The sequence below is a fragment of the Varroa destructor genome, unplaced genomic scaffold, assembly GCF_002443255.2.
Source record: "Varroa destructor unplaced genomic scaffold, Vdes_3.0 BEIS01000005.1, whole genome shotgun sequence".
NCBI lineage: Eukaryota > Metazoa > Arthropoda > Arachnida > Mesostigmata > Varroidae > Varroa > Varroa destructor.
The window spans coordinates 21,099,530-21,124,321 of record NW_019211458.1 but is presented as its reverse complement, the minus strand read 5'-3'; the positions used below and the strand labels follow the sequence as shown (position 1 = coordinate 21,124,321).

General features: G+C 41.4%; 1 protein-coding gene across 9 annotated transcripts in view; it reads left to right on the top strand.

The window, feature by feature from the left end:
• The first annotated feature begins 9,531 nt into the window (after positions 1 to 9,531).
• Positions 9,532 to 24,792, top strand: part of LOC111251811 (transmembrane emp24 domain-containing protein 7-like) — a 154,496-nt gene continuing 139,235 nt past the window's right edge. For 3 of the 9 annotated variants that reach the window (XR_015328870.1, XR_015328869.1, XM_086990750.1), the window contains exon 1: positions 9,536 to 10,338. Coding sequence is in view for 4 of the 9 variants with exons in the window: in XM_086990750.1 (XP_086846876.1) it covers positions 10,298 to 10,338 (41 nt within the window). In the remaining 5 variants the exon portion in view is untranslated. Of the gene's footprint in view, positions 10,339 to 24,792 lie in introns of all 9 variants that reach the window. The other 6 variants (XR_015328872.1, XM_086990749.1, XR_015328871.1 and 3 more) reach the window with 6 other exon arrangements.

Below are 24,792 nucleotides of genomic sequence, written 5' to 3'. Positions count from 1 at the left end.
TCTGGTAGTAGGATCGCCGTTTGCGACGGCGAAGACAACGCAGTTAAGGCGCGACCGCGGCACCCCTGTCTGTTCGTGGCAGTACAGGCTAATTTCGCTTCTTTCCAATGGGAAGGGCGGATGGACAAAGCTGACGTTGACCAGATTGGACGTAATACGCGACGACGATTGTGTAACAGGATAAAAAGTCAAAAACAAACGATTTGGCGCTAGTTGTCGTGCCCGTAGATTATAGGTTCTTTTTTAAACAACTCCATCCAAACGACTGACGACGCAGAATGTCTACCGTGTATTATATATAACATTTGACACTGCTTTTCGATCACGACCATAATTAAGCGCGGCTCCAGAAGCCTTACGATAGCAACTACGTTGATACCTGCAAGTAACCGTACAATATGACGTTCTATATATGTATTGTTCTATTTTGACCTTTGTTGTGTGCAACAACTGCGTCTGATTTTTGACAACGACAATTATAACGCGGCCATCGTGCTTGCTGTTTATTTGTGAACCTCGACGCGAAGATGCGGCTCGTATGTTTGTGTGATCCGGCCATCAACCTTTAAATTACAAAAATTCGGTGCTCTGCCCATCAAATATACACATATTATGACTTCGTTAAGCCCATATTATACTCATGCTTGATTCTGTTTAATAATGAATATCGTTGAAATCAACGTTGAATTAAGTGGCAGCATACTTGATTTATACTGTCACGGTAGAGTAGAACACGGCGTTGTTAACTTATAATATGAAGACACCTATACGCAATAGGTTAAATAACTTATGCTTACATAAATTGAGGCAGTATAGCCTGAATATAGACGCATCATGTTGATAACCACAGACGGACTCCAACAGTTTTTGTTAATCACATATTGGCTCAGCTGTCCTTAGTAAACTACAAGGCCTATCTTTCTCGTCATGCGAATTTGCCTATGCACAATCTAATAATTTATGATACTACACAAGGTGATCTTCTTCAACATCGCCAACAACGATAAGAAGACTAAATAGAAGTGACTTGAATCGAAAGAAGTAACTGTGTGTCTCTTGTTTATTCGCATACGTATCACGATCTGTCAGTGAGCTGTCCCATAGAAGTGTAGTAAGTGACCAAATCATGCGAAGGTTGCCTTAATCCTAATACATTGCCGCCGGTTAGTCAACACCAACTCACAACAACAAAGAAGAATAAAGCTACGCCGTCAGGCGTCGTTTGTGGCCAAAACAGGTCACCATCGACGCCACCGCGTTTCATTCACGTTTAGTAATTCTCTAAATAAATAGCTTACTTTCATTCAAAGTTTTTACCTGCTTCGTTGGATAAAAACGTTTCACAATCTGCAGAACGGCATGAGGGAACAACTTTCACGTCGTACTGCTGTATCTCCAAAGTCCTTCAACGTTCCTCCTCAGTGGAAATGAGCAGTAGTTAGTTCAGCGCAACCAATCGGCCGTCGTTAAGTTATCGACTGCCCGTACTGTTCGAGACCGACTGCATTATCTGAGTCACAACAGTTCGAACATTTTTAACTTGTAACGGTGGTGTGAGTGCGATCGTCAGGCTCAGGTAAAATGTCAGATCGTATCAGGATCGATTAGCAGTGTTTCTGCTACTGAATAGTCACATTGACAGTATTTGAACGCATCGAGTTTGATGTCCGGTAGCATCTGAGCTGCTCCAGACGGCTGACTGCTTCCAGCTTTACTACTGCCCCTAATTTCTACGAGGCCGTCCGCGGAAACACCATTCGTCTTCTGCTATAATCATGTATGATTTCGTCTGCTTCAAGTAGCTGAGGTCGCTTAAGCCGGTCCACTATATACCTACGTTCACAGATATCAGTACCAAAACTGATCAAACCTCAACAAAGTTGTGCTTAGATCATTGATTAACGAAGGATTCACACTGATAATAGGAGAACAGTGAGCAAGCGCTTTTATCACATTAGCGGTGTTTGTTATTTTTGGCAAGCCTCGAAGTGAGACGGGTAAGCTGAACTAGATCTTTGCATCAGTTCGCTGTTCTTCACCCAGTGGTACACAGTAAATACACGAAAGGCTGTTAGCGTAAAGCGTTTCGAACGCGGTCATACTGTACACATACGCATGCAATAACGGTCGCTGGGCACAGTTAACTAATTATAGCACCATCGTGTTCATTGGAGTAGATATATGATCCCGATGATGAAGCAGAACGCTGTGATGCGTCTATATACACAGGGAATACAACGGCCTTGCTTAGTCGATTGGCCTGGTAAATGTAAGTGCCTGAACAAAAGTGACGCTAAGCCTATCGGCTGCTCCGTGCTCCCACGTGTTATTTTTGTTGCTAATTTTTATTCTGCTTAGGCAGTATCTTCGTAACTGCTGGATACAGTTCTTACAGATGCGGCAGCGCTGCTACTGATTCTTCTGCGGCAACTTCTGTCGCCTGACAATCAGTAAGTAGTTCCAACAGCATAGTAAATTAAGTAAGTCAGATGACACTGTCAAGTACAAAAACCGTTTACTTTGTGCTGTTTCGATTCCTCGAGGAGAGACGGTGCTTGGAAGGTGTATCGGCTGGAAAAGGACAAGATGCAAAAAAGGGTCACCTTACCCTTTTTCCGTGCAGCCGAAGCAAACTAACTTCGTTACACATCGCCATGCCTATGTTTTGGCTACACGCACATGACACATGTTGTAGTATTCCTCAACTGCATATACTGTCATATCTTGACAGAACGCCATCACTGTTGTAAAAATGGTGGTACCCGTTACCTCGTGACAAAGTAATGCAGTTCTTGCTAAGCGGTAAGTGTCATTAGAATGACAGAAGTACGGGAACGGCGGACGTTGGTCGTATTGGTGGATGTTTTTTAGAAGACATCGAAATGTATGTTTACCTGGTACCTTAGTTAAATGGCCTTATATACATATGAGGCCCGTAAACAAGACTACTTGTCACTCTTTGTTAAAACGTTACTCTCTGTAGCGTTAATTAGTCCATTTGCGCTAGTAAACGGAGACGCATTGTATCAGAACAATATCTATTGCGGTTCAAAGATGTCACTGACTGATGACCATGTCACCGGTAACTACTTCGCGTGTGACTGGAAGATGTTAACTGAATAATTATGCACCCTGTACAAGTGCCAGGGGTATTCTTAGCCGCATGGATATCGTTGATCAAGACTTACACATGGATACGTGTTGAAGCTACGATGACTTTGTCCCGTATGCAATTTCATCTGCAAGAAAGTTCTACATCAATTCAAAGATGCTCAATAAAGCTAATTGGATGTAATTTGTCCGCCCCAACTTGTCGTACACATGTCACATGGATATCGACTTAGTTGCAACATAATATACGCTGCCATCTATGGATTGTGTTTTTTTTTTCTTTGTTAGCGTCGCAACAAGAAGCCGTGGAAACGCGTTACTCGGACATCAAGACGTTTGCTCGGTTCACATGTGTGGCTGTTCCCGTCTAAACTCTCTGAAACAACAAATCTACTACTAATCAATGTCTTGGACGCTTCAAAGCACGACGAGCCTATTTAGTCCATCAGTAGTGATACAATCAGTTATACGAAAAAATTGATACATGTACGTACACACAGACACTAATATCTTTACATTTGCATGGAGAATAATTACAGAGGTATATACGCTGTCAGATCAGAATGAGTCATGTTCTGAAGTTCCAATAACGAAGGGTATCCACGTGCGATTTGATGTTGATCAAATCGATTTTCGTAGATAGGTTTGGCTTTAAGGTAGTTTTATACTGTATCTTCGCATCTATCGAACAGCAACGTCTCTAGCAATAATAACAATGTTTAACCTTATCATCTGTCATTCTGAAAATTGCTATCATAAGTGAAATGAAGCGTTTTTTTCTACAAAAAAAAAAGCCTCCAAGTCATGTCTGTTATCCTAGACAAGCTGAAAATCTTCCTTCATTGGTACATTGATCATATAAAGTTTACAAGTTTTCACCTGGGGCTGAAGCTTGGACGACACATGGGTTATAGCAGGTGCAAGCATGGAAACTGTAGACATTTCTTGCGAACAAGTTGAAATCATATTGAAACCAGTCGCATTTATTAGATCAATATGATTCGTATGATATTCTAGAGTGTGTTTTGTGTTGTAACAACCAGAGTTACGACGGTGTGTCTTATAAAACAGGATCGTATCCTTGCTTCAGCATTTCGATACTCTGGAAACGTTTACATAAATGCAAAAATGTCCTTTTTCGAAGTTATGCACTCTTACAAGTTGATAACGTTGTCCGATCGTTGTCTAAAAAATGGCGCACACCGTAAGAGACACAGAATCGGCCACTTGCATACGTTAGCCGATACGCTGTTTCATAACATAAACAGCAGTTTTCAGGTGATTTCAGGTAACATCGGCCACATTTCGTAGGGAAACGCAATGATGACGAGTGATTGGTCGAAACTTAACGTGTACGTTTAAAGAAAGGGCTGAATGGGGGACTGAAGGGAAAACGTCCATATTTACGATCCATCTATTATATGGTGCTAAGCTTTTCACTCATTTGTTTATGGCGAAGGTAGCTGAGCGGCTATTCGAGTATTTGTATACTTCTGAAGTAAAAAAATATCGCCTTTTCGCGCTTCACAGCATATCCCGAACCAGGTGTACGTATAGCTTAGAACGCCCAAACTTGCTACCCGTTATCTTATACACTTGAGATTGAATAAAGCCTTCTGTACGTATCTAACTAACATGATGTTTAGCAACAATCGGTAAAATCTATCTTGAATCTGTTTAATTGTAATTTGGCCGATGATATCTGGGCTGTTTACTGAAGCGATTCACCCCCGTTTCAGTTTTTGCTCGCTTTTTTCATAGGGCTCAAGAGGGTAAATCTGCGATTTTTGCTAAGCCGACAGGCGGAAACCTGCTCACAGTTACATAACGGTTATTTTTCACGTGTATAGGACCTTCTAATAGTGCAACGGCTTCTACAATGTACGAAAGCTGACACGGATATGATCCGTTTCTCCCAAACAACAAGCTTAGATAAATGGTGGTTAACGAAAGAAAGTTACAGAAAAATTCATCGCAAATCTCATTTATCAACGAGATACTCTGTGGGCTCGCTTTAGCATTACAAAGACGATATTATTATTTATGAATAACAAACACTAAACTCAATTTTTACAATAAATAATTCTTTTTTATTGGATAACTTTGTCTGTTGGTAAAATCGCTTCTATTCAAAATATCGATCTGTATAGCACTTGAGACGTCTTTCACGTTTTGCATTAAGAAACAAAAGTAGCTCCGTATTTTTTTGTGTACGTTACATTAATGATTAATTGGTGCATGAAACATCCATGTTTTTTGTGAAGCTGACTTTAGCTGCGCACAGGTGTCATGCCTCAGGGTAAATCGCTAGCTAGTAATTATAGTGGTAAACTTATCGGTTGTTTTTGGCCGGATCCTGAAGCAAGCAGGGACGATTGGCAAAAGCATGGCAGCGGTAATTCCACCGATGGCAGATATTGTGCTATGCGTAACAGAACAGCCTTCGATGTCCAGACAAGGATCGCTTACTTCGCGATATGGTGAGCTATGCGTCCAGCATCACTCAGCCCCTCTAGATGTTATGGTTTCAATAGTAGACGATCTAGATTTGGCTGGTGACTCTTATTTGGTGGCCACGGAGTTTCTAGTCAGCTGGCTGACTTCGGGGCTGCGTAGCACCGAAAATTATGAGTCAGTTTTGCATCTTTCTACCGCTAATAATTTTCGCCGTCCATAACGCTTGAAATAGCACCGAATTTCTATTCAGTAAGCGGTATATATGCGGCCAACGGCAAATACGTCTTACGAAGCTCGGCCGAATATGTTGACAATACGATTTTAGTAACGTTGTGTCTGCCTTAATACTTTTGTTCTATGTTCGTACCATAAATGACACTCTTGACATTTTCCGATTCAACCCGCCGACTATTTGCCCCATCCACCTATTCATTTGTAGTATTGCTATTACGAGACTCTGATACATATAGCAGTCTCCATTGACTAAAAACTTATTACAACACATTAGTCGGCAGCTGTCTGAGGAACAATCCAGTGAAAATACTCCATATATATGCCTCCGTTATTTTGTGGCAGGCTTTGTTCGCATTTCAAATCGAAATTGACTTTATGACCATATTTATGCGTTTCTTTTGTTGAGGGAAAACAGTGCTAATAACATTATCACAATCTGAATAGTACGAACGTAGGGGGCATTTATGTATTGCCACCTTGCGATTACCAAGTATACCTACCGAAAAATTGCCCATAGACCGTGTTATGGATTAACTTGTGTAAATATCGTCCACAGCGCAACCATTTACATCATTGCCTTGATAGTTGATTTAACAATGTTCCCTTATTTTATTAATCACCATATAACTAGGAACCTCAGCGAGGTACGATGAAGCAGTACGCTTTGCTCTGAATATAACGTTTATGAAGAGCTTGCAGTTAATTAATATAATTAGTACAATCCACAGAAGACCTCGACCTGTTATTAGGCAGTCTACAGAAAGCATTGTCAATCATGTAGAGGAGGTCAATGTCAGCGTTACAGTGCCGCTTCTATAAGATTCATTGTCAATTATAGTGTGAGAATTGATGTACATACATGCGCGGCAACCGCGCATAACGGCTGTGCGTTCGATCCTCTGAGACTCGCTGACTTCAGAATGACCCCAAGCTCAGATAAAGCAAGAGATTATTTCTCTTATTCATAATTTGGGTTAATTAGGTGAACCACTTCCTTAGTATACCAATTCTGTATAGACAATCATAGCGCTGACCGAGTGGAAACAGAACTTTTTTAAGAAGATTAATGTGAAAATTATGTTTATCGGACAGCAAGTCCTATTTTTAGGCGGTTGCCATGATAGTATGGGACTTTTGCCAGTGTTTTCTGCTACTGCAGGATTCACTAAATGGATACCTTCCTCAGTCCCAAATACAAAGCAGAACGTCAAATAGAAATGCATCTTGTCCATATGCATATTCGGTGCATTCTGAGGGTTATGACTCATTCCGGATACACTGGATTGGACGGACAGAGTTTGGCACCAGAGATTATAATAGGAACTCTTTGATTATTCGACCTCGTTTTCGGTGCAAGTCGAGGGATACCCTTTCACAACAGAAAGATCTGTTTCTTCTATTTACAGAAGTGTTTACTCGTCCCTATTTGGATGGCTTGTTGTTCAGTTAGTGTTGTCAACTACGGCCTTCCTACAGGCAACAATAATCACACAGGAGATTCTTTGTTCATCCTAGCACCTCATTGATTTCTGAGGGTCACCTAACCCCTAAGTAGATACGCAAATGGTAAATAATGGGGAAAGCAACTTCCGGGGGAAGACGATATGGTGCTTGCGTCCTAGTAAATAACTATAGCCCGATTGGACCGCAAGGCAAATTGTACCGGCTGTTCTTTGTTGGAAGACATTATTGTGGGCGAACAAGATGGGACACTACATTAGCCCATCAGACCAACGGTGACTGGATTATTTTCTGTATGTACCCAGTAATAGCTATAGAAAGATCGTGGTTTCATTCAGTTTCAAGACATTTACATTATTGCAAGCTTAAGGGTGTATTGTTAGTTTGTGCTTCGAAATAGAAACGTAGGAGGAATGATTACGAAAGATGTATTTGAGACATTCTTGAGATACTTTGAGCGCTATTCAAGCAGTGTCCTGAGCCACAAGCTACGCCATCTGAGTTGATCTTCTGAGTGAAACTTATTTTCATTTCTGCTTAGTATCTTTGATCATCACTGCTATCCTAGAGAAGTACCGCGCTGAAGCCAACATGAAGATCTACACATACGAGTATCCTTCGCTGAAATCGTGTCTTGCACGATGCATACGCATAGGGCTTTCACAGCTGGTGGGTCAGATAAGAGACGGAGCAGAAAAGAGAAAAAAAACCCGGAAAACAATGCTCGGTACACTGCTAGAACAAAGCGAAATAAGTTGTATCACTGCTTAAACTGGCACTATCTAGAACTTATCATTTGTTTAGTTAACTTTTTCGAATGTTAACCCTCATAAAGGTCTGTTGTTGTTGTTGTTGTCGTCGTCGGAGGAGACTATACTGTGGTTCCATTTTTCGCTGCGCCAGTCCAAAGTCTTTACGACTCGTTGAAGGGGGGAAGCGTTGCGGACTTGAATAACGTCACCTGTATTGTAGATGAGACCATTTCTGCGGTTGCGTGATACATGGGTCTGTGTTATCGTTCACACATCGTTGTAGACCCAGTAATGTATGATACAAAGAGTACATCTAACAGGCCACAAAATCTGTTGTTACAATGACACCAGCGTGTCGGTATGTTATCCGTCGCTGTGTTTTTATTTTTGCACGGAGTTTTACAGTTACTAATTGCCATTGTGTGAACTTGTCTAGTGGGCAGCTAGGGTCGTATATCGAGACGGACTAACAATAATGATGGGTATCTGTGATAATGGCAAGTATAATGATTAGCGTATAGCAGATATGATCCGTTAGACAAGATCCACAGTGGCAGCAACAGTGACAACAATAACCAACTAAACGCATACGCACAAGTGTCCATAAAGACAGTGAAAACAATAACGACGACGAAATAGCAGCAAATATGATACTTCGTATAATTATTTACATATTACCGTCGGCAGCACAGCAGCGTGTCCGCGGCGGTCAACCATTGGCTGGCCGACGGACCGTCTCAATGTGAACATGCAACGTTACTTGTCGTCGTCGTCGTCGTCGTCGTGTTCTCGCGTTTCTTTGTCCGTGGCCGTCCGTCGAATAGCGCGGAGCAGGCATCGCCTAACGCCTGCGCGGCGCTGCTGCTGCTGCTGCAGATGATGATGCAGCCGGCGCCCGTACCGCTGATAGTCATGATAATGATGACGATGATGATGGTGATGATGATTGGTTACATAACGTCACGAAAAATAAGTATGAAATCAGATCAGATAAGCTGATCTGATTTCATACTGCCGCAGATGCAATTGGTACGGGAGGGAGGCTTATGACAGTCACGACGACAACAACAACAGCAGCGGCAGCAGTAGCAACAATAACAACAACAATAGCAGTGGTGGCGCCAGTCGACGACAGCGACAACCCGATTGCTACCCTGGTGCTTGTGCTATTCAGCGCGTGGTTCAACGCTTTCCTTTAAGGTTGGTGTTTTTCTCTTTTGGCGTAATCGGGCCGACAGCCGACAAAGCTATACAAAACTACCTCGCCAATATGACTTTCATAGATATTTTTATATAATACTAGTGATTGTACTACTAGTACGACGTGTGTGGCCCGATGGCAATCCAACTGATGACCAAAACCTCGAAAATAACACAAAAAATGAGTTGTCATTTGTCAAATAACAACGCTCAGTAACGACCACAGATTTCAACAACAGCCACTCGTCGCTTTATATATTTATCTTATCGTATAGCGGCATCAACAAGTACGACCGTAGTGATAAGAAATAGTACTAACGTAAAAAAACGCTGGCTAGCGACTGGAATGGTGGTGGCGGCCATGATTAAAGATGGTATACTATACATATCGCTACGCAAAGAACACGTACATATCTGTATCAGTGTTACTATTTGTATAACCCAGTAGGTCTAATTGTCCGTGGACGGTAAAACAGCCAAGAGTCGCCGCAAACGATAGAACTCGCACACGACAAAATCCATGTCGTCCAGAACCGCTACACCATAATCACGTCGTTTCGCCATCTCTATTGGCAAGCAAATGCGTTGCGACGTCATTGGTGGCTGAATCCTCTCTATTCAACCGCTGAATGATATCAATTAACGTGTTTCGTGTGGACAAATTTAAGAAAAACGAGAATTTACATTGCCGATATTTGCATAGAAGCAACACTGTGGTATAGCTTATTGATGATCTCCTCATCATCGTGGGTGCTGTTAACGCGACAGCCGTAGGTGAAGTATAACGAAGTGTTCGAGTCGTGTCTGGAGTATCCAGGCGAGAAGGGTCAAGAACGACCAGTGCGACAAGCGGTGATGGTTTTTTTTTGTTTGTCGATGTTATGCTGATGCTGTCGTGATCGTACAAGTTTTAGATTATTTATTACGATTGGCGTAACTTATCTATAAGTTAAACTTGTCCTCGATTGGTCTAAATGTGTGTGCGTGTACGGTTTGTAGGGAGTCGTGAACACTGAATTGTGTAGTTTGCTGATTTTAACTATCGACTTGTTGTTATTGATAGCTTTTCTCTGCTTGGTCTGATGGCGACGGTTGGAGGGAAATTAATGGTGTCACAGAATGTGTAAGTGATTGAAAAACGATATATTTCATCAACATTCAACAACATCAGCTGCAGTCATTGATATATACAATACACATGCTGTGGCAGCGTAATTATCATTGAAGAATGACGATTTTTTCATATTTCTAAAGGACAATATGGTTGTACATCGGGCAAATAAAGAAGCTCGCACAATCCGTGCCCATGGTTCAAATAGCTCGTCTTACGTTCGAGTCGTTGCATCGTGCTAACTTTTTCTAGTTCAGTTGCTAATTAAATGAAAACGCCCAATTTCCCAATACTATCGATCCCAATGAAACGCCCAGTACTATCGATCTTATTGGAAGAATTATTATACCTGGGTTGAACTGTAGAATGCCAGCAAACGATTATTATTGTTCGCTTACCAGCTTTTCTTGCAGACAGAACATTGTACGCATCGAGCTTTCCATTGTAGCACAAAGACGTGTTGTTGGTTCTGCTTAACTATCCAGCTTAAAGATGGGTAAACGTGGCGGGAGGTACTTTAAATCGTACTGGAATTATCGCGTGAGTAAACCGTAACCGATGGTCTCAGCAGGGTGAGGCATCTAGCTTCGAGTAGTCATATACAAATCGGTTTCGTCTACGATCGATATTGTTACTTATCTGATAAGTGGAAACGTAAATTAACTTGTTTTTTGTTGGACGCAGCCGTGAGACCTTCGAGCCTGTCAGGCTCGTACTACCGAGTATAAATCCACTTCCAGCGGTAAAATCTAATCCATGAAGACAAACTGCCGCGCAAATCGGGTACTCGCTTTCCCAATCAAGCATTAGCATTTATATTACCAATCAAGCAGATTTCCTTGAGGGCACGATAGCAACAGCCTTTTTAGTAGTACGAGTAGTTAAAAATTAGACGTCTTTATTCCTTTTGGAAGTGTTGCCTTGATACTTTAAGAAAGCTCGAATTCCAATTTATTAGACGAATATTAGTTATTATTATTTTATTTATTATGAGTATTTTATCCCAAAATTATCAAACCCCAGATATGGCATACATGTTGAGTAATCTACAGGTGCTTGATTCAGTGTAAAGTCGTATAGTTTTTGTCGATGCATTCACCTGTTTACCAAGGTTACTCGAGGGTCTGTCACTTAAAGTTAACATTCTTTACTTATCATTGTGTCGTAGACAGAAATACGTGGGTTATGGTTTATAGATTGGAAAAGTGTGCTCTTATCGGTAAACAGCTTCAGATGGGTACTCATCAGGCAAACGAATCTGTAAAAACAACCACCCTAAATGTACTACAGCCATGCAATGCTGTAGAATGGAATAGATTGCCGGAGATATAGATCATAAGGAAGGGTTGCGTTCGTAGACGATCCGTAGTCAACTCAAGAATATTCAGTTAGCACATGCACAGACTCAGCATGAAATGATAACTTCACAGAAACTTCACATATTAGCAGCTGAAGTGGTTTCTGACAAGCTCTTAATAGTACGTGCGGCAGACTGAGGCATAAATAGAACCGGGGTAGCAGCGACCGATTACATAAGCTGTTAGAAGGCCGACAACAGAAAGTCTGCAGTTCGTATCAGACTGAAGACTATTCAGTGTTACAATGACAACTTTTGTAAATCGACGGATCTGTGAGCGCTTAAAAATGTGCCGATTTTATTGCTAGTCAAAAGGTTAAGCTTGAATAGAGATAGATTGCCAAATTTTCGCGATGAGAAAAGCATACTCAACGTTTTTGAAACAGAATCGATTGAAAACATCATAAAGAACCTTAATTGTTTGTCATTGCCCGTGAGCGTGTTCTTCTAAAAGACCTAAGCTTTTTTTGAAAACTTTCTAACACTAAAAGTTCAGCACAGATTTTCTTACATGGCCTTTTTTTTTATGTACCTACATAAATCACTAGTCGAGCATCTAGCTAAACATCATATATCCTTATTTAATATCTATCACTGTCGAATGAGACCGGCTAAAATAGACATCAGCATACATAAAATTGTATTTTAGCAAACATTTTGTGTATGTTTTGAGATTGCAACACAGTCAATTTCAACACCATAATTTTTAGGGAACTTCATAAGCCATACAAAGTCCTTTAATTATTCAAATCCGGCAAAAGGACGGTGAATTTGAGCAGTCTAAAACATACTGGTTACGAACTCCCATTGGGACATCGTTTTCACACACATGTAGAAGCTAAGACGACGCACTGGCGGTGAGAGTCTCACTTAATCATTTCAAGTGGTTGAAAAGCGACCGACGAAGCCGTTCATTCAATTTTCCGACGTAATGGCTCTCTGCACCTCAAAACAACATGCTACTATCTTTTTGCTATGTATTTGTTTGCTTTTACCTCATTGAAAAGCAGCTATCCACGTCACCGAAGGTCAACAGTTCTACGCCGGAGTCCAGTTTGTAAACTGTTCGTGTTATTATTCGAATTATTCTATAGTTGATTGACTTTCTGATTATTGACGCTCCTTGCCGTCTGCATGTTATGATCTCTGCGTATGAAAAGTACGTCTGCGTGCCCGACGGACAAAGATCTTCACAAACGATTCCCGTACGTGCTATTGGATTGCACAGCTTTAACAAACTATCACCAAACGAGGTTAATGTACGCCAGTGAGCAACAGAAAGTAACCTCCGGAGGAACGCCTAAATGCCGCGAAAAAAGTGACAGACAATATAGGCCATTCGATAAGCCCCTGAGAGCGTAAACTACGAAGCAACAACGAAACAGTGTTACCTGTTTTCGCATTGTCGTCACCGTCTATACAATTCTGCAATATTCTACGCATTATACAAGAGGCGTTCTCATACGGCTTGCTTTTGTAGTTGCCCCAGTCTTCGCGTTACAAGCAACTAATTACCTAAAAAATCCCGGTATGTTCAACTACGTACGCCTATCGTTCACTGTATGTAACTTGCACGTTTAACCGAAGCGATGCGAAAAGCAAGCTTACTTGATGATACAGTACTTGTAAGTAATGGAGTTATCACGAAAAAATAATGGGTCACATTATCACACAACCGTCTTAAGAAAATCACAAAAGGAAACACTATTAGATGGCTACAGACAGTATATACTTGTCCTGAGACAAAGTTTGCTCGTCTATGCAGCGTACGCGATTTCGTTTGCGTACCGAGTGCACGAGCAAAGTCGAACAATACAACCTTCTATTTCTAGCCATTTCTGCACCTGTACATAGCTAAAACAGTGTTGTTACGGAAGAAAAATCCGAAACTCGGAACGATAAGGCGATTCTATAGCGCGAATTAAACTTGTTCACGGATAAAAACACTTGGAGGGCATTACTATAGACTACTGCGAATGAATTAAGGAGACTAAGTAGTGCAAATATTGAAGGCTATTTATATAAATGCTCGCGTCCTATCATCGGCCGATACCTGTGGGTTGGCAGAATCGTTCTATGCAAACAAACGGGTTACTCTTTAATACCAGCAGACAGCAGGTGAATCAGGGCGTTTGTCTAACATAAATACTCTGTGGTATACCGGTATCTGTCCACGCGATGTAAACGTAAAATGTAACGAGTTCAATTGAGCCTGCATCCCGGATATGTGACCATACGCGTCCCGGATTGCATCGGCATGTCATCCTGCGGTCGTTACGTACTGCTCGTGGAAGACATTTCTTCAAACAAGGAGGCAGCAATCGTCTACATACAGTAATTTGGCGCAATTACTAGAAAATCATGTCGTTACATAATTTCAGCCTAACGACTAGTGAGTCATATCAATGCATGCTATTATAGCTATAACATTAGCATAACATTGTGTAAATCTGCGGTTCCCAAACGCAAACACGATGACAACAACGTCGTCATCATCGGCAACAGAAGCACCTTACATCATTCGTGCGAGGCAACTATCTTTTGCCTTCGATCTAGATGGTGTTACAATTTACTAGATCCCCTCCGTTCATTGATCTATCAGCAGATACATTCGTTGACTGTCCGCCGCTTTCTAACGTATGATTTATGGCACAAAGACCGGACGCTATGGGTCATCATGACCGCCGAGAAGATGTCTAATCCTTTATAGCAATCTATTATAACTGGGCCGCGGCTGTTAGCGACTGGCGATACGATTGATGCTCCTCTCGCGAAGTTATGCAGAAGTTACCAAAAGAACCGCAGAAGAACCTGATCGAATTTACTGTTACGACAAAGGCATCGAGCTATATATATATATATATATATATATATATATATATATACGTCCGTTGTTGCGTTATCTATGCCATCACATATCTATCCGTCTGTCATCCTGTGCTGGGTGTAGGAGTACCCACGTGCGCGATGAATTTCTCAGCAGCTCTTCGGATGGTACGTGTAGCAATGCCGGCAGTTTCAATGCCATTGGAAAGGATAGAAAACAGGGTGGATAAATATGGAAAAATTGTGGTCGAACTATATTTGGCTCAGATTGTTGCTGTTTTTTGGAGGGTTGTTATTCTTTGCTTTGTATAACAGCAACATAAAGGTAAACGCAGTCATCCGTACTCTGCAAATATAGGTAACGGCGTTACGGACGAAGTCGTAGGCGAAAGAAAGCTTCGAGTATACCTCATAGGCGGCTAACGGGCAATTGCGGCCAATTTGGGAATGACGCAAAAAGCGATTAATGATGACGAAAACGAGAGAACAAAAACGATACTAGTAATCACTTTGTTTATTCATACTGGTTGTAATGTATGTGTTTTTGGTAGGACTTTACGCAGCAAGTCCCCGTCTCTCCCGACCAAAAACTGGCAGTACGGAATAGATAATCAAAAAGCACCAATAATGCCGTGTAGGATGTATTCCATAGAATAGTATTCTATGTGCGTTCTACGTGAAAATGGTTAATTTATCAAGGTGATGATGGTAACGACCATGTGGAAGGAAGGTCGGTAAATTTAACTGTAATGTTTTCCCTACGTCTGCGTTTGCCGATCGGATGGCACCGATAGTCTAATTTTGAGGAAGGATCATATCGGTCACTTTTTCAGTTCATTAGAATTGAACTTACGCCACACGCTTAAGGCAACGTAAATACGAAGTTACCATCGCATCTATTCTGAGGATGTTCGTTCTGGCATGCATTGGAACCTATCGGTTTTCAATACTAACAGCAATTTTAATCAAGAATTGAATATCACTGCAGCTAAAAGAACATGACTAACACGTTTTTCCTTCAACAAATCATTGGGGAAGCCTCTTAAAAGCCAGTCGGCCTTCCTGTTGACATGGTTCTGGCAATAGGGTTCTTCTTCGCCGAGTTAATAAGAGCTGACCAAAACAGAGATATTAATGGCTGCGTGGCCTAGTACATCGCTGAGGTAATCCCTGGTTAAAGATCTTTATCTTCCAAAAACAAGTCTTTTTTGTTGTATAGTCAAGCCGTTGAAGTCCACTTTAATGAAGTTCGAGATCGAGGATAAGAGGTCAATGTGCATTTTTCCAAAATACATTTGCCAGCGTCACGTGCACCAGCATGGACGGTAAGTAGCATTTGAAGTTATCGTCGAGTAGACGCTCACCTGAGCACTAGTCGAAGCAAATAAATAAGCTTCGCTGGCTAAGACATTGCTTTCGTTGCACTTACATGGAGCAAGCGTTGAATTAGTTCAGTCCTGATCATCAAGAAGTCAACGTAAAAACATCTGAAACGTTGTATGCGAAGATACGCACTGCAGGAAGAACAATGGCTAAGTATCCAATAGTCCTACCAAATTAGGTGTCGATTCAGTAAGTAATTATGGCATCGGAGAATTTGTAGCATAAATGTTCTAATTTGTTTTTGCAAAGAAATCTTAAAAAATGACTAAGATATAGCGTCGTTAATATCGCACATAGTAACACTATACCTGCAAAAGCACCCCAAGTCGACAAGGGTCCTAGTAAGATAGTACGCTGGTATCACTGAACTTTGAAAAATGCTCCTTTTCATAATAAGAGCTTTGAGCTGTTTTAAAAAAATATTTTTCGCCTTGACATTTTTTTCAGTTTTTATTAAACGTAACCTGTCACTTTTCTTATGATCGGCTTTCTGTCCATTGCGAACAGAGGCATTAACATTCATCTCAACGAGTAGAATAATAAACCCTCCTATCCAATATAACTTTGGGGCTAATCTGTGATGCGACCTTTTTCCGGTATGCTAGCCGAGATCTATTGAGGGATCTGTGGTGAGAAAAATAATTTAAAGATAACTTGACATGGGTAGTCGGTGCTTAACAAGAGCTGTCAAATAAAATTAAAAATTATTATTTTTAATTTAACTAATAAAAACAAATTTGATTGGGTCCATATTGAGCTTCAAGGCAAACGAGATTAGCCCAGGCAATTTAGGTAGATATATTTTTCCTGTAAACGAGAAGTGTAGTGCATTCTAATGATTTTATAGAAAATAGTAGTTATTTTACATATTGTTATGTCATTGTCAGAGAAATATCGTTTGATTACTCTTAAAGGCACCTTTTAATGTGTCCTGCAAGCTAATGCGAGTTTATAGCGATTATATTCTTCAGTCTTGTCCGCTGATGGAGAAATGTGCCGGATTAGGGTCACTTAATAATAGTTGGCGTCCACTGCAAAAAAAACCCTAGTGGGCTAATTATAATTTTCCGTCTCGGACAACGTATTTCTCATGACCTGACATTGAAATAATTAAGCGAGGCTCTAATAAACAATAGACAAAAAAAATAGATTAACTAATAGACAACAACCTCTTGGCCCTACATGATCGTTTGAAGATGGACTGGGAATACATTTAAACATCACTTTCCTACTAGTTGCAATACATCGCACAGCGATGTCACTAAATTTTTTTCGGTATCAATCACAATAGACCCTTACGCCATGTAAGATAGATTATGGGAACAACATAGGGAAAAATTTTCCTTCGCCTTTTCCAGTGACGTGAACGCTTACCTATCCTGCCAATAGGGTCGTAGTTAGTACAAATGCTTACTACGCAAATGGTTTATATTCGTTTTAATACAGTAAGCAAAGACGTATACGGCAACGTCACAATGTTTTCTCGTACTAACTGCGATACGCGACAATAGAATGATTTTAAGTCAAATTCGCTAGAGAAATTGAAGTAACCCTTTTGAAGCTGGTTGGTCTTTACCTTATGCTAATCAACATCATCATAAATAAAACATGCGAGAAACGTCCTATAATAATGTATTTGTCCTTTTATTCGTTGCTCTTTTGTCGTAGGGAACCAGTTGCTTAGCTGTGACTGACAGATGGTTTGCAGATGACGATCATGTGCCATAGCATCTTTGCGGAGCTCTTTATCTCCTTTGCATCGTCTGCTCTAAATATCGTCATTTGTCTGGTCTTCCTCCAGTGTGTCCCACTCTCCCATTTACTCTTCTGTTAAATTTCAGATGGCTCATCACTTCGAAAATGTGCTTTAAATAACATGCGTTAAAAACTGCTGGAATGAGGAAGAATATTTGCGGAATGGGTTCCACTTAACGATCGGGTTTGGTAGCTAGAACCAGCTTTTCACTTCCTTTCATATCTTCTTCAGAACTTCATGTCTAATGCGCCTGAACACTTCATTAATCAGAGTCAGGGTTTGTCACGTTGTATAATTATCCTTAATGGTTTATGCGATGTTGCACACGGATCAACACAGGGGCATACAAGTAATCACACGGAATAGCGTTCAAACATCCAGTCTGGGTCATAGGCATCCATATCCTCGTTTCTATGGCTACGACCTTTATCCTTATTGGCTTCCTACATTCCCGTTTCATTTTCCCTCCAACATCTTTTACGTAGTTGGCTTTTTTGTCACTCGCTAGAGTTACGATTATTGCTGAATATCTTGTCTCTGTTGCCCATATTTACCGATGAATTTCGATCATAGTACGATCGTGCGCCATCTATCATTATCCGCCCATGATCAATATCACGGGTAGGCATTCGGGTAGATAAACAATGGATATGCAACCGTTTACTCACAATGACGCTGGCCTAAGGGACTGATCAAATCGCTAACTTCGTTCCAACCATCATCATTTTCACCCGGTCGTCATCGGTCCTCGTCACAAACTTCGTGCTGATGATTTTTTGCCGAAAGTTTTCCGCCTGTTGCTCCTGTACTTGTTATTCTCCTACTGATGTTTCCTCAGCTTACTGCAATAGACGTGCACCATCGCAGTACACTATGCTATTTCAGGTATTATATACATTATACAAAGCGAATCGTTTGTGATCGACGTCGCTTGACGCTAGGCAACATATGGGTCGACCCGACCCCAGAGTGCCTTCAGCCGAATCGTTCGGCTGCTCGATCTAAGTATCACAGCCAATGCACTTTAACTAAACGACGCTAGCGTTGGCGCAGCCTGCTCATAGAGCAGTTTCTATCGGTGACGAAGGCGATAATGTTTACGTTTAGCTTTCATTTTTTGCCCGCTTGACTACTTCTGTGGGTTCATCTATTGGTCCTCTTAACCCTATGTAGTGCCGCGTTGGCTAACGAATACGCGGCTGCTACATCGGCCTATTAGCTGTAGAAGGGCCCTTGAGTCCCTCGTCGCTCCAATTTGACCATCTATGTCACTAGCATTGATGTGGACGTTGACGTTAATATACTGCTAACAAAAAGATCGACGACAGCATCCAACGGCAGCTTGCATTGATCGATTGACCAGTTTGTCCTAATCGATGACGGTTTTTCGACTTGCTCCAACTACTGTATCGCATCGCCGCCGACGCAAATGACCTTATCGAAAATGCCTGCTTATCTATCATCACCTGCTCGTCCTAGTCGTGGTCGCAGTAATAAGAGTAACGGTAGCCGCTACAGCAGCAGCCGTTCCAATAGGACCAATGCTGCAACAAGTGAACGGTTTTGTTTGATTAGTAAATAGTCAAATATTGGGTTGATCATAATAGCGATAATAGGCGAATTTTTTCCTGCTACCTCGCCTTATGCTACGCCTGATACCAGCTGCGTCTCCACAAGTTACAACTTACTTTGCCGGCACGAAAACTGACCATTTTACTATGAATGTCGAGTACATGCCACGCTGACAACGTTAGTCGGGAACTGGTAGTTAGCTGTCACTTGTCAACTCATATTGAAGTTTAATAACGTTTCCTTCTCTTCTAATAACGTATTTATGGTTGACACAGGTGCTCCGTCGTAGCGCTATCTGCAATGTTGTGTAATAGTTTTAATAGCAGAAATGGCAACAACCTGCGGACCACGACTTCAATAACTTTACAGTTACATACCCATGTACATGATACACTCATCATGATAATGGTCATCCTCTACTGCTATCTTTATCACTGTCGATGATCCTCTAACCGACTTTTACTGGCCTGTTCTGTTGTCGTCTATCCTTGAGTATCTCACCGATTTTCGGCCTCACATCAGTTATAATTATACTAGGAAACGCAACGTATAATGAAATGAAGGTGGTGCGATCAAAATTCCCCATTCTTTTTACTTTATTCGATACTAAGCATTAGTATCGTAAGAACGATTTTCTCTTGACAGCTTTCCGGTGTCAAGCCTGGTTAACGAACCACTTTTTCCTATCTGAAACACGACGGCAAGACAAGACGCCATGTCTAAGAAATAACATTGATTACAGAACAGTTACAAATCATGGAATGAGCTAAAAATTGTACGGTTCTAATGCACCGAACGGTTCGCGAAAAACCTGGCTTCTGACAATCGATCCTGTCAAACTGAAATGGGCGACTTTCTAATAAATTTCTATGACTTTTTTTTTCCATCAGCTACAACGAAAATGCAAAGGGCTCAAATGCGCTAAACCATTTCGTTCTAGTCATTATCATTACTATACACTGACGAATAGAATTAAGTCATTAAATTGGGGTACAAATAAGGTTTCTAAAGATCATTTGGTAATAATAGTGCGCATAGTATACGATTAGAAAAGGATGGTACAGAAAATTCAGAAGGCCGGTGCAAACTGTTGTGAATGGTCAACGCCATATGTGTTTTGCCCATATGATCATTGCGACATTAAACATCGTGGGCCCTTGCGCTAGGCCCATCGACGCCTACCTTTAGTAAATGATGCAAGCCAATAATCATTTCGTATTGTAGACGGGCAAGGATTTCATTGACTACATGTTTAGCGTAGTACAAAGGCGATTACGGAGATTTGCAAAGCAATCTCATTGAATATGTATATATATATGTACGAACTGAGTTGTCGCTGTTGGGTGACTGACGTAGAAGGGACCAAACGCCAAATTAGATGACCCCCACCCCCACCCCCGCACCCCTCAAGCAACAACCGGCTAACAGGGAATTAAGTCCTATAATGCGTCCCGTTGAGGCACTGTCATAGATCTGTAAAATCCTCTCGCGTATTGTTACCATACTGAATCAAATAGTCGTACACAAAAAATCGACCAGCGTTTTTACTGATCCATAGCTTATTGCTCCGCTAGTTATACTCTACGAATATGTTTCGGCATCAACAGCTGAATATCCCTGACTTTGCTTGACAATATCGTATCAAGCGGCCGGTCCCGTTATACACTGTCGCATAGTAGAGCAGCAACAGGGGCGCCAGCTTTGTGAGAGAAAATTTTGCCCACTGTTGTCGCGTCGTCTGAATTTTCAGTGGCCGTCTGAATCTGACTAGATATAATCTATTAGAAACGTCATTTCAAAGTTAATTTGCCAGCATCGCGTTGTCGTTGTTGGCCGTACGATCTTCTCTACTATAGTGTAGAATACTATCAGTGCACGGCTTTCCTGCCGAACGGCAGCAGCACCGTGTCTTTTTTCGTAACCCAGGTGAGCTATCTTTGCGAGCAGACTCAGCTAGAGACAACTTCAGAATCACGGAATTCAATCAACTACAGTACTCGGTTAGCCCACGTTCGACGGGGCAATACACGAACGTTCATGCCACAAATTCAGCATTTTTGTTACGGCCCATCTATCTACGATCAAAATCATTCACTTTTTGAGACCGTGGACATAAAACAAAACCAACAATTGAAATTCGAAACAAGAACGCCAGATGTGATGGTCGTGCTTGAAGCTTGTATCAAGTAGTTCAAACTTCAAGATGATATCTTACGTTGACATTATGGATTGGTTGAAGAAAGAAAGCGATGAGTTCGATAACTCTCGTAATATCCCCTACTTTATGCCAGAATAGGCAAGACGAAGAACAATTTATGTAGCAAATATAGTAAAAGATCTCCTGTGTTAAAGAATGGTTGGGAACGAAACAAACGGGTGATCAATCCCCGTGTGGAGGTCTTCATTTACTGTACCATGCAGTATCAAATTTATTCAGAATACAACGAGTTTTTATTCCTTTGACTTGCCATCGCATAGGCCTTTCTGTAGTGACCCGCTCTGCACCGCGTCTTTTGGCTTTAGCAACGAAATTACAGCCTTGTACCCCTGCTCAGTCTGGCGCGATATGGTACTGAACTTCAAAGGCAACAGGGAGAAACTCTTGTCGACGCGAAGAGTCGTCGCCTTTCACATAGCCAGGCGATGCCGGCGCCGTGGACAACGCACACCAATGTAGAGCACACAGTTACGAGATAGGACGCATTGCGAAAATATATAGAAGGAATGATGCTTCTGAATGAAAAATAAGTTTGAAAAGAAAAAATGAATAGAAGAAAAGCAAACCAGATTAGGCCGTATAGTTGACCCAGTGATCATATGAGGTAGTGCCTGCGCAGAAATCAGAGATCAACAAAACAACAAACGAACTTTAATGTAAAGTAGTCGGTTAAAATAAGGCTAGGACGCTTCCGGTAAACATCCCCGAAAACCGGATGGCCTTTTACTACCTGCCTTTTACCGGTTGGGATAGCAAGATTTAGTCGGTAGATATCGAACGCTCATTTTTGGGAATAGTGCAAAAGTTCTGTCAGAAACAGAAGTACGATTGTTCGTACTAACGCGCCTAAATGTGTCATTTTGCCGTGTTAAAAATAGATTCCTTTTATTATGTTAACATTTTACGTTCCTTAGATGAAATAGACGAGAAACATCAGAACGACAAAACAAATACTTGGTCTTTAGTAAAAATCATTCATTAGTGTCATTTTTATCTATCTGATACAGTATAGTATTATAATAGGCGTATTTTACGTCAGAAATACCCGCATATTCTTGTCAAATGTTACATAATTTGAATATTCAAGTTCATCTATATTTCATCAGTACTCATGTGTATCCCTTTCAGCATCATGTCTTCCATGATTGCATAATTACCTGTAATAATTAATGACCTAAACGTACCGTGGCCGTTTCTAAAGCCATACTGAAGAGTATTGATAAAATTTTCGCACATGTAGAGGATAGCTAAGCGTAAACTCGAACTCCAGAAGTATTACATCAGAAGCAGTGACTCGATCCAAACGCTTTGATGTTTCCAACGGGTGATATACTTTCAAATCAACAACTGTTAAACATTGGGAAAGAACCTCTGTTTAACCTGTGGTCTATATGATTATCTACTATATTGGTTAGCCCTTCCTTTCTGACCAATTGCTCCCTTTGTGCTTGCGTGAGAACCGCAATCATCATTATCAGCATGAACGAACGTTAGTCGTGTCCATTGCCTCAGCGACATCCAAGTTCAATATTATTGTTTACGCTGTTGATACGGCGTAGCTCCCGCAGCGTCAAGCACCGTTCAGCGTTGTCAAGCTTGCCACCGAGGACTAAGCAGAGATATTTCTGATTTCAGCAAGAATAGCCGGATAACGAACATTACTAGTTTATCGACAACAGCTGCCGCACGGTCGCCAATAGGCGAAAGGGCGCATCTGAAAGAGTTGATAACGCTTTAACTGATGCTACTGTAACAAACGTGGATCTTCTACGAGTGGTATGTCTGCAAAGTCGTTCGTATACCACATCCGCAATGCAAAATCCGTTCCCTGCCTGCTTGGATGCCCAGCTCTCCAGGTACACTCTCGACACCCCAATATGTCGGCGAACGCATCGTTGGATCGCCCTGTGCTGTCTGGAGAACGAAGCTGATGACTGGCTGCCCACCTGGATCTGTACTGGAGACGTAGCGCTGATGTTCCATTATGCAATCAGTGCGGGCACATAATACCGAAGATTTTTACCCTTCTGGGAATACCGTTTTCACCTTTTTACATTAATAGTCATGGCAGTAGCGGCGGCGCTGTCTCATCGCCGCCACACGACAATTCCATGTGGTGGGATTGCTATATTGCATGCCAACAATGCTGATGTTGGCAAGAGCGCCGGACCGGCGACGTTTCGCTTCTCGTGTGCGTGCTGATTCGCACGATCCATTGATTGTTTATAATAAGGATTCAAGGTATAATGTGCTTAAAGATTAGGTTTATAATATTATCTCATTTTATTGACACATATAGTTTATCGCATCATTGATATGGCATTACTCTGATTATTGTCCTTATTTTCCATTTTTCTAACAACGTAATTGTAAGTGAAACCTGTGGGGTGGAGTAATCACTGACTGACTTGGGATTAGGGGAATGTTTTGCTTGCCGGCGTAACAAATATGGTCTTGTGGCTTTGGAGCGTCCTACGAAAAAGTGAACATCAGCTGGGTTTCTGTCACAGCGATAGCTACACTCATGTGTTGCTATTACCTTTGATTTGACGTAAGTTCTTGCCATACAATGCTTCACCGCAAGCTGACGGTTCTGGGGGCATCCCGGTCAAATAAGGAAAACTGAAATATCGGCTTCACAACTCTGAAGACTTGTTTTGTGAAACGCACCTGGGGCTCAGGGATACGAAAGTTATTAGTGAGCGGGTAGTTGCATATGTCTCATAGCTAAATGCAGGCATTCAAGTTCGATTTTTTTCAAGTTATGCAACCAATACCTTCGTCGATAGTCACCTCTTTATTCGTTGTGAAGAAAGTAGAGAAAAGTAAAGTGCGTTAGTCGAACTTTTATCTGCTCGTAAATCCATCTGGAAATATGGTTTGGCGAGAATCTGAAAGAAGACTCGATCTTTGGATCCGGATTATGGCTGCAACGGTGCAGTGTCACGTGATAGCGGCTGACGACGCTGAGCGCGCGCACACTGAACCTGTACTGATTAGATATATATAAATTTACAGCTTGTCATCATGTTATCAATATTCAGAGTCGAGGATCTGTCTTCTATCTCGTCAGACCAAGGTGATGCCCTCATGGGCGCTACTCATGCATAATCATTCGAATGAAATCCTTAAGCACTAATTATTACGCATATACGGAGTACTTTATCATGCTCTTCACCAGTCTAGTGGTTCACTACCGACAGATTTCGCCACCGTCCAATGCGCTATTCACCAGAATAGTACGTTTCATATACTCCGCTTTGATCTTGGACAAAAGAATTGATATGGACAGGGCAGTGCAGATGACAATCTAAACCTTGTTACATGGATATTTGAGAATCGTTTCGAGTACGA